This window comes from Arachis hypogaea, chromosome 6 (assembly GCF_003086295.3).
Source record: "Arachis hypogaea cultivar Tifrunner chromosome 6, arahy.Tifrunner.gnm2.J5K5, whole genome shotgun sequence".
Taxonomy (NCBI): domain Eukaryota; kingdom Viridiplantae; phylum Streptophyta; class Magnoliopsida; order Fabales; family Fabaceae; genus Arachis; species Arachis hypogaea.
This window is the reverse complement of record NC_092041.1, coordinates 105,455,509-105,467,142: the sequence shown is the minus strand read 5'-3', so window position 1 is coordinate 105,467,142 and position 11,634 is coordinate 105,455,509. Positions and strand designations below refer to the sequence as shown.

The 11,634-nt window shown below is 35.8% G+C and overlaps 1 protein-coding gene across 1 annotated transcript; it reads right to left on the bottom strand.

The window, feature by feature from the left end:
- Positions 1 to 958: 958 nt before the first annotated feature.
- LOC112697327 (phragmoplastin DRP1E) lies at positions 959 to 8,912 on the bottom strand. The gene is made up of 15 exons (XM_025750458.3): positions 8,496 to 8,912; positions 8,186 to 8,249; positions 7,948 to 8,055; positions 7,348 to 7,449; positions 4,698 to 4,748; positions 4,546 to 4,607; positions 3,821 to 3,911; positions 3,224 to 3,288; positions 2,910 to 3,104; positions 2,705 to 2,824; positions 2,545 to 2,615; positions 2,136 to 2,361; positions 1,997 to 2,047; positions 1,539 to 1,907; positions 959 to 1,387 (listed from the first exon to the last, which is right to left on the bottom strand). The coding sequence occupies exons 1-15, from the start codon at positions 8,637 to 8,639 to the stop codon at positions 1,259 to 1,261; spliced, it is 1,848 nt and encodes a 615-aa protein (XP_025606243.1). The 5' UTR covers positions 8,640 to 8,912; the 3' UTR covers positions 959 to 1,258.
- Positions 8,913 to 11,634: the final 2,722 nt, after the last annotated feature.

Sequence of the window (11,634 nt, the reverse complement as noted above, 5' to 3'; positions counted from 1 at the left end):
AGTTGATTTGTGTTTATTAAATTTAAAAAATCAAATATAATCTCATCTATTAATTAATATCTAAATTTAATTATTATATTAATTTTTATTATAATATTTTTAAATTTTAAAAATTATTTTATCACACATATTTGTTATTGCTTTGATTTATATTTGACAGGGTGATCAAAATAAGTTATTCAAGCTACCATTTTAAATTCGTACTATTTTTGCGAATTAGACAAATAGATCTCGAATAAAATTATCATAAGACAATTATAATTAATCTTATCTTTAAATAGAAGAGAATAAGGGTTTACTTGGGTTCGATTTTACGAAAAAAAAGTTGTTAATTATTTTTTTAAAGATCTTTTAAAAAAATAAAAGTAATTTAATGTTTAAATATTTTATGTAAAAAAAAATATTTTTTATTTAACAATTATATTTTTTGTTCTAACAATTATTTTGGGTACGAAAATATAAAAATATTTTTTATTTATTTATAATATTAAAATATCTTTTTATAAATAAAAAACTTTTAAAAAATATAAATTATAGCTTCTAAAAATATTTATCTTTCTAAGTATCTTTACTTTTATTACTAAAAATTTTTGCCCAACATATTAAAAAATAAAAAAAATAAATACCACCCAAACAAGCTCTAATTCTATTGAAAAAAAAAATTGATAGAAAATAAAGTGTGCTATTTAAAATTCTTTTTTTTGTATTTCTTGTAAAATAAATATAACCTACGAGGTTAATGGATATATAGCCCGAGGGAAGATGAATGTAAATTGAAGAAATCTAACGATTACCAATATGACTGCACATTCCGTACACCATGGTCTTCATCATCAAAAAAATTGTTACAATTCCTTTTCCCTGAACAGGATTATATTAACACTAAGAAACTACAAACACCCCCACTGTTACCTAACAAAACCGTGCCTGAATTTGCTGGACGCAGAACATAATAACATACGGTAATTTTGCTGCCTTCTATATATATACAAACAAAAGAATGGACACATTCACTTGTACTGTTTGAGATGAGTTCCTCTGGACTCGGTCTGTCTTCTATTTCTGTAGTGATGTCATAGAAAAGAAAGCAAACAAACAAAAGAATGGACACATAATAGATACACAATGAATACAAATATCAGTTTTACATATAGCCTGAGATCAGTCTGTACGGATGTATATCACACCTTCGGATAACTGGACAAGAACAAACTAAGAAAGTTACAATATGAGGCAGACAATCACCAGGCGGCGATGCTCATCGTACAAATGAAACTGAATCAATTTCGTCTCTCGCAGCTTTATATAGCTCAAGCCTTTTCGCACATTGTTGTCTCCTTTCCATCATTGCAGGGTCTTCATCTAACATTTGCAAAAGCTGTTTACCCTAGAGAAGTATCCGCCCAAAAAGAAGTTCTAATTAAGGATATGGCGTATAATATTACTACTAGAAGATTATCTCATTCTGGCATGGTATAATCATCAGCTCCTAAAAGATTTAAAATCAAGAATTTAACAACCAACTAGAAAGTAAGTACCTCTTTCTTCCCTATTTGTGTATAGAAATGGTTCAGCAACGACTGCTTCGCTTGTCTAACCTGACAATAGACCACAGCCTTCGGAATAGTGTTCTTAAGCGTATCAGACACTAGTCCTATATATGATGACACATTAGATCCAATTCTCCTAAAATGCCCCTCTGCATATCGATCACTGTTTGAAGCAGCAGGATTTTCGGCTTTTTCTACTTCCTGAGGAAGTCTTCGGAAGAACTCCACTGTGAGATAAGAAGATTCCATATCTACAAGCCGAAGAGTTGTCTTTTTACCCTCTTCACGGAATCTTTCTAATGCCTGATATGCAGCAGCGGCTAATTCAGCTTGAAAAGTTGGGAAGCGCTTTAGTTCCTGCTTAAATGCACATATGAATACCTTCATACAGAATCACAGCACTTCATGAACGGGCTAACCAAAAGAATACAGTTCTTGAATGTTACCTGAGTTTCAGCTATTGATTTCCTCACAAGTTCTTTTAGAACAAAGTGAACCTACAGAAAATCCAAGAATAGACAGCTTAATCCATTTTGTGACTAGCTCAAAAATAGTAACTGTTGTGTACATAGCAAGACTGCTTACAGCATCTACTGAAGCTTCAGCTGGTCCTCTAAAGTAATTGAGAGCCCCATCAATTAGGCGCCGGTAACCTTGCTCTGGGGCAATTAAGTGAGGCTGATAACCATCGGACTCTGACACCACTTTCCTTACATTCTGGAGAGAAAGATGCCGGTCAAGTGGAAGCTTGCGTAAAGCAGCTGGAAGCTGATTATCAAAGACATTATATATCCTATCACCTCCAGGCCGCCTAAATAAAAAAATAACTCGGTCATAGACATTTTACCATGAAAAAATTCTGAAAAAAAAAAAGTGAAAAAAAACTCAGCATCATAGTAATATTCGAAAGGTATTGATTGCATTTTCCTTCATTTCCTCCTCCCTATCTCCCAATCAAATACCACAAAAATGAAACTTCATATAAGATATTTACCCTCCGTCTAAATGCTCCTTGAATATCCGTTCAAATGCTCGACAAAGTTCTAGGATGGTATATAGTTGGGCCTACAACAAAAACAAAGGCTCAAAAAATATTCGGAAGGATGACCCAGCTTCAATCTTGAAATAAATCATCACAATGGCAAACCACTCACCCCAGCATCAAGAGCAATAGGTCTTCCAAGATGATCCAGCTCCAACTCAAGTTCTTCAATGCTTTTATTTATCAGAGACGTTATACTAGGTATCCTTGCCCTAATTACTGACTCCAAGTGCTACAAAATAAACCCCCATGATAAAAAAAGACAACATATCAAATATCATACGAAAGATATAAAAGACAATAACCAAAAGGCAAACCTGTGAAAGCAGCTTTGCAAGGTATTCTGAGCCCATTTTATTGGCCAAATGCCCATAATCAGGACTATTCGCAAAATACTCACGCTCCTTGCGCCTAGCAATAATCATATCAACATTTTTGTTGATATCCGCTTGGGACCGATTTACTATACCAACCCACGGATGTTGGAGACGGTAAGATCTTCCTTCAAGGACCTTGACGTGACAAAGTTAGGTAAGAAGACAAACAAATCATATAATTTTCATACGCACACTTCAAACTTAAAAGAACATTAAAGGGACATGAGTCAGCTCAGAAGAGAAATGGAAAGTACATCCAAAGCATTAGTTCCTTTGTCCATCAAATCCAGCTTTGTCAACACCCCAAATGTCCTTTCTCCTACATATGTAACAAAAGATTTTAGAGCTAGACTATCACACAAGCAAATGACATAATCTGAAATTCTTTGGAGCAATTAGGGATGTCCAAGACCCGCCCCGCCCCGGACCCAAGGCATATTTTGCCGGGTTCGGATTTGCCATTTTCCCTTTGTTATTTTCGGGTCCAGGGGGGAGTTTTTTTATACCGAAATTATATGTTTTAGAGTGAGATTAGTAATATCCTATTACATTTTTATACTTCATTCAAAATTTTTTATATTACACAGTATTGTTTTTTCTTTAAAATAATTTATTTTGGTATAAATATGATATATTGGTTAAATTAATTTTTAAAAATAAAGTTTTATTACTCTAGTATATAAAATTTACAAATTTGTATATACTAATTTTATATCAGGTCGACCCCCCCGGTTTATTTCATGTCACTTTTGGGTTGGGCCAAAATAGACCCGTCATCTTTTAGGACCGGGTCCGGGTCTAATTAAACCCAGCCCAACCCATGAACATCCCGGGAGCAATAAAAAAAATACCTGTGGGATCAACTTCTCGAGCAAGTTTAATAGCATCGGATGTTGCTATATCTTGATTGGCTGGAGATATCGCTAGGATGATAGAATTAGGCTGTCAAGACTCAAGAGCATAAGTAAATAGTCAACAGTATAAAGCATGAGCGGGGTAAAAAAAAATGGACCTTGGGCGCATGCATTCTACAGTCATTTATTTTTGAAAAATGCTTCAACAGGCAAAAGGAGGCCAAACCATCACCAACAGAAACATAGAGAGAGGATTGTTCACGTGTGTGTGTGCGCGCGCACGAGAGAGAGAGAGAGAGAGAGAGAGAGAGAGAGAGAGATAGATAATGATATGCCCAGCTGCCCACACAACAATAAATACATTAAAAATGACTGTGTGTGTGTGGAGAAAGAGAGAGAGACAGAGAGACGGATAACAATATGCCCAGCTGCCCACACAACAAATAAATTAAAAATGAAGTAATGGGAGTATTAAGATATATAATCCACTTAAAAATATGCAATCAGAAGAAACAGAAAAAGACAAAACATGGCATGCTCATTTAATCAAAGTTAAGTCAAACTAGAGAAAGAAGTTCAGATCCATCGAGAAATCTAGTTATAGAAGTTGCTTAGATGAAATGTTCATTATTTTAGTTGGCCTACAAAAACACAAGGCGGACTGAAAGCAAGCATGCCACAATATGTTTGATGCAACAACGACATTATTACTTCTTATTTACCTTCTCAACATAAGATCGAACCATAGTTTCAATTTCTTGAACAATACTCTCAGGCTGTCCCTCTGAAAATGATAGACACAGTTGTTAATGAATAAAAATTAGAAGTATCATTCCCCCAAGGAATATAATTAACAATTGCATAAAAAGCATACCTACAGCAACTTTAGTCAGACCAGGCAAATCGATCAAGGTTAGGTTGACAACTGTTCAAAAAACAAAAACAGAAAAACTAAGACATTTGATTTGTAAGCACAAGAATTATTACAGCTAAACAACTTGAAATTACACTGAAGTAATAGTTTCTTTCTATGTCATGATAATAATTCAACGGAACGCAAAGTCAACTACACTTTGTCAAACAATCACAAATGTAGTCAATCCTAAATGCCAAACACACTAGAGGTGTAGCAGATAGTGAGACGGCAGCTACTTCTCAATAAAATATAAAGTATTGTTATTGTTATGGTTATGTATTTATATCTCATAAAACATATATAGAATATAAGTATGTTCAAAAATAAGAAATTCTCCACAATCAAACCCAATGTCATTAATATTTAATAATCAAATCAAATGCCACAATCTATACTTCAACATCAAATACTACATCTTAGAGATAAAGAATGCAGAGAGTAGTAGGGAACATGTATATTGTACATGCTAAGCTACCTAACAAATATATAGTATGTGGGAGAATTGGCTTTGCCAATAAGTGATTTCGGTACGCAGTACATTCTAACACAATAATATGCACGCTCTCAATTTGTGCTCTTCCCTTTTAGTTCTTTAGTTTGGCTCTACCCCCTACCTTCTACCTCCTTTTCTCTTCACTTATTCTTTCCTTAATTTCCTAGATGAGTTTATGGTTCCAAAATCCAAACATCTTCCATGTTGAGGTAGGTTTGGAATTTCTATGCCTTAATTTTACCTTGAGTTTTAGTTGAGAACTAGTACCATGACCCTCTCTATTGGCAATCCCATAGATGATCCAATTCGCGATCCATAGCGTTCCAATACGTGAAAGAACTGCAAATTGGAATGCAAGAGGTAGAACAAGGTACATCACCTAATTGGTGATTTCATATAACTATGACCTGGAGTATTTCAAATTGATCAAAACTTTGATCAGTATAGTTAAGAGTAACTGTGAAAAAATTAATGAATGAGAATGGAGGGTTCTAATCCCACTCCATAAAAAGAAGTGGTAGTCACCTAGTTAAGTAATTTTCAGCTTCTTTAGTTGGAATAAATAGATCAGGAGGGGAACAAAAAAGCAGAAAGAATGGAAGATGGCCCAATTCTTTACTTCCAATAGCCTATATGCCATCAGTGCTCCTTGGGCATCCGAGAATTCGTCGACAAGATGATTTACCATACCCAATCTATCCACCAAATCAACAAACTCCTCTGTTCCTGTCGTTGTTCATGATATTTCTATTATTTTGCAACTTTACAAGCTCCCCAAGATCTTGGGAGCTTTGCCAATTTCAGAATCCCTACCAGTGAGAGGAAGAATTGAAAGGAAAATACTAATTTTAAAATACTTGTTGAAAGGAAAATACTTATTGAATAAGGAAGTCGTTTAAAATGGGCACGAGAGCCCTCATACAGTGCTTAACTAATTTGAGGAAGAGTTAGAGCTCCTCTACTCTCTAAAGACTCCTCACTAGATAATAAAAGACACGTTCTTTCTTCTGTGTTCTCTATTTACTCTAATTCACTACTAATTAGTTCTAACTCACTCTCTTAACTAACCTCTCTCTTAACTAACCTTTCCATTTACTAATGCCACATTCTAGTAAGCATCAAATAAATTGTGATCCAATTCGATGCAATTCATCACAATATCAATACTTATAGCGCAATGTATCATGTATTGAAATGGGGTTTGTATAATTTGTGAACCAGGCATATTGGAGCTGTATCTTAGATTCATAGGATTCATGCTTCATCTTGCATTTGCACCATACACATTGCATATGGAATTCTGCATCATTCACCAAGTTTGGAGCCAGCGCTACCTTGTATGCAAGCCATTCGGACCTGTGGTAGAGAAGGCAACTACACAACCCTTCACAGCCAATAAACAAGTTGTGTTATTAGCACCACTCTTTTTGTACACCTTTGTGTAGACCTTCCTTTTTTAGGTATAAAGTGAATATGATGAAAAGAATCAAAAGCAATAAATGTGTACCATTTCCGAAAATGGAAAGTATACACTTTACGGTGTACCAAAAGGTTGTGCAAGTATCAATTCTAGAAGGAGAAAAGGAAGCAGGCAAACCATTTGTGGAATCAGTTTTGTGTAACTAATCAAAGTCAAAACGCTGAAAATATAGGAATTTTTTACTTGAATGTTGTTTTATTTGTAGTTTTATCGGACTTCAATTATACTAATATATAGCTGGTTTTTGTATAATCATTTAAATTAAGAATATTACTGTGTTACTTCCTATATTGATCATGATTCTAACAATTCACAATACAATTCAATTCACGGTTCAAACAATAAGCCCACAGATAAACAATTCATATCGAAATTTGATTTTATAACCTTGCTAATGGTAACTAAGTCATAAACTAATGGAATCCTAACATATACACTAGCCTATTGTTATTATTACAAATAACTATAATAACAATAATAACTTTATCAGACCAAGCAATATTATAAATTCAAATTGTTCAAAGAACAAACAGAATATGAAAGAAGTTCAAGTGTATATCATATAATTACTTCTTATCTAAACCAGAAGCTACCCAACTTAAAAGATATTAGAAAAGAGAGAGACAATAGCATACCATTTGGTGAGTAGATGCTAAGATGAATTGGAATGGGAGATATTTGCTTTGTCTTTCCTGTTACTCTATCAGTTTCATCCTGAATTTCCTGGCGGACCAAGGCTTCAAAAGCAAGATAGATAGTTTAAAAGGATTATCAACCTCCTTTACACTTTATGCAACAGGAAAATACAAATGCATACAAAATCCTTCAACCATCAAAACTAAACAAGTAGCTTCCGATTTATATCAATCTCATTCTAAATTGCTAGTCAGGAGTCCGCTAAAACTTGACATATAGCTCAAATAAAATAAAATAATGAACTTGAACATCTTGAAATTGAACCTTCATTACCAGAGACAATACAATTGGACATCTCTAATATTATCAATTGTTTTCTCTAAAAGATGAAAAAAAGAGAAAGCAGCACCAGGCATGTAATAAGAACCAAAACAGGGGGCATCCAAGAATTAGTCAAAGCAAGTTTGCTATTGTGAAGTGTGAGCAAAACCAACCATTCCCACATATTTATGCACCAAATGTGCAAAAGATGGTATCAAGCATTCAAGTTATTTTATGAGCAACCGGAATACAAAATGGCAAGTTGGTTAGAATCATACAAAAATCAGTGAATTTTCTTCTTGGCAGGTGAAGAAACTCAGCATACTCTTGTGAACCACCTTCCAACTTATGGAGTTGCAACACCAATGGCCGCCTTGTCACAATCCCTGCAATTCATTCATGCCACGAAAAATATTAATCAAATCAGACTTAGTAAATTATCAACATAGACCAATCAATAAATTAACCCCTAATCACAACAGAGAAAAGAAAATAAAATAAAAACCTAAGACCAACCTGATCCTCTAGGCAGAAAGTCACGACCAACAATGCTCTCCAAAACTGAAGACTTCCCCGAACTCTGCAAAACCGAAAATAACATAAACAAGATAAAAATTTGTGTTTTTTTTTTGGGTAATCGGTACCATAAAGGCATAATATAACGAAAGAATCATTTTTCAGATATTCGAATTTTTCTCCACCACAAATTTCAAGAATTCGGACTTACAGCGAACTAGAAAATACAAAAGAAGAATACATGTATCCAAAATTTTCTCTACAAAACCATATACTTTCTCAAAAAAGTTGGAGAGAGCAGAGAACGAACCTGGCCACCGACAACAGCAACAGAAGGAAGAGCTTCCCAGAGAGAAGAGAAGGTGTTGTTATCATCGCCTCCATAGTCACCAAGAACAGTGCAAGCACGCTGGATTCTGTTAACGAGCCCAATCAAGCTCTCCATGGTGGTCATCTTCTTGTTTTTCGCTTACCCTAAAACGACGATCGTATAAGTATAACACAACGTAGGTAATGAAGAGACAGAGGAATATCACTGCGTTTGAGTTTGAGTGTAATTGAAACTTGGAAAGAGTGATAGAGCAGAGCAGTGAATATAGTGGGCAACGAAGCGTGGACCGCTTCTGTCTTTGTCTTTATCCTCATTTTAACGAAAGTGGAGTTTCTTTTCTTTTGAATTTTGAAATTTTCATGTGGGGGCCAATGGTGTCTGTGTTTGTGACTTTGTGTTATTCTGCCAATTGCTCAGTTCCGAACATGAACGTTACATTTTGGTTTTTTGGTCATGTGAACGTTACATTTTATTTTAGATATAAAAACTAGCACGCTCACCCATTTGGGTTTGGGCCAACATTATATTACCCAGCGGGCTGACCCAGAAATAGCGTATTGACGGATTTTTGCCTTATTCGACCTAGTCTCTTCTTATAGTCCGTATTAAAATCCACCTCATCCATATTTATTAGTAAAAATTTATACTCTAATTTGTCTATGCATGTACTTGTTCTGCTCTTATTAATTATTAAAATTTAACAAATAAAATAAAATTTTAAAATTTATATAATTATGATTATATATAATATAAATTAAACTAAAAATTTAAAAATGATTTAATATCAAATAATATTATTGACGTATACCCCACAAATTCGGTTATATCATCTAAAGATCATAATCGACCATATAATCCGGAAATACTAAAAGTACGGATAAATTCTATCACAATTTGACTAAGCATTATAAACGTTACCCATTTCTTTCGTTATCAATAACAGCATACAAAATCTCAGAACAAACAAACTGAAGTAAAACACGTCACTCATCTATATAAACAAATTAGATAGCTCAGTGAAGTCAAGTTACAACTACACTTTTCATTTTATATACTCGTATTAACTCCTTAATACTTTCTTCTGACTTAAGCATCGAAGTGCTTTTTGCAGGTGCTCTTGCCGCCGTATTTCGCATCACCGAGGTCCGCCTCCAATCTCCTCAAGTGACGTATAGCTCTTTCCAAAAATCGAGCAGCAGGAGAAGGAGCCTTATAACTCGGCTCAGCCTGAACGGAACATTTGCCGCCCACCGTGGGGCCCAGCATATTTAACCCCACTATTTTTTTTATCTAGTTTTTTATTTCTTTTTTCGATAACAGGATCCCCAGTCCTTGGACATGGTTGACAACGGGGTTCATCCACCCATGCAAGCGGAGCTTCTAGCTCAAATCGCTGAACTTCAGGCGGAAGTTCGGAGGATAGTTGAACTATCCGTCCGTAACAATACCGAAAAGCACGAATAAGGGAACTCCAAAAGCTCGACTCAAGGCAACACAGATCCACTATGTCTAAATCCGCCAAAAGAAAAGCTAATCTTGGACAACCCATTCTCTGAGGAAATCACCAATTTTCAGATGCCCAAGAATTTGGTGCTGCCTACTTCACTCGAGCCATATAAGGGGATTGGTGACCCCCGGACTCATGTCAAAAAATTTCAGTCTATGATGTTTTTTAACGGCGCTAATAATGGACCTATACTCTGCCGAGCTTTTCCTACTTATCTTGATGGTGCTGCATTACTTTGGTTTTCTAAATTATCTGCAAGATCAATCTCCTTGTTTGAAGACTTAGTGAGGTCTTTCATTGACTATTTCGCAGCTTCAAGGATATACGTGCACGGATCCGATTACCTCGGCACCATCCGACAGGGACAGCACGAAAGCCTAAACGAATACATGACCAGATTGTTGAAGCGACAATGGAAATACCTGATCTAGATCCAGCAGTCCACCTACACGCACTTAAGGTCGGCCTCCGACCCGGGAAGTTCCGAGAAACAATCGCGGTGACCAAGCCGAAGACACTGGAGGAGTTCCGAGAAAGAGCAGCTGGACAAATGGAGATCGAAGAGTTGCGTGAGGCTGAGAGGACAGAAAGAAAATAACCTAGAAAAGAAGAAAACAAATCTATCAGATCACCAAACAGTAGGGAGCCAAGGAAGCCATTTAAGCTCACCCCAAAGTTTTACAATTACACCAGATTCAACACAAAGAGAGAAAACATAATCAAAGAAATTCTCAACGCCAAAATTATCAAACCTCCAACCCGAGCAGGCAATTATCAGGATCAACGGTTCGTAAACAAAAGTAAACATTGTGCTTTCCATCAGAAGTATGGACACACAATGGATAAATGTGTGATCGCCAAAGACTTGCTAGAAAGATTAGCTCGGCAAGGCCTCCTAGACAAATATGTAAAAGGAAGAAGAAGCAAGGAAGATACTCGGGACCGAGAAGAGAGCCGACAGACATTAGAGGGAAAGAATGACAACAGATGGTCCAACCTTAACCCAGCGAAAGGGATCATAAATTGCATATCGAGAGGATTCACAAGAGGAGGTGAAACAAACTCGGCACGCAAACGAAGCTACCGAGCAATGCTATCAATTGAAGGAACAGTACAACAAAGCAACAAAGAAACAACCGACCTCAGAATTACCTTCAGCCAAGCAGACATATTCTCGGCCATCCCTAATTTAGACGATCTAATGGTGATCTCCATCCAAACAGGCGAACTATTGGTAAGAAAAGTCCTATTGGACCCAGGTAGTAGTGCAGACGTTCTCTTCTATTCTACCTTTCAAAAAATGAATTTATCTGAAAAAACCATGCAACCCTCATCGAGAGAACTGGTAGGGTTCTGAGGAGAAAGGGTCCTAATAAAAGGATATATATGGCTAAAAACGACGTTAGGGAACACCCCATTATCACGAACCATTGACATACAATATCTTATAGTTGATTTTCCTAGTCCCTACAATATTATCCTCGGAAGACCTGCTTTGAACATGTTTAAAGCAGTAGTGTCTACATTTCATTTATGTGTTAAGTTTCAGGCATAGGACAATAAGATATCAACCCTACATTCAGATCGCCAACAAGCTCGGCAATGCTACAA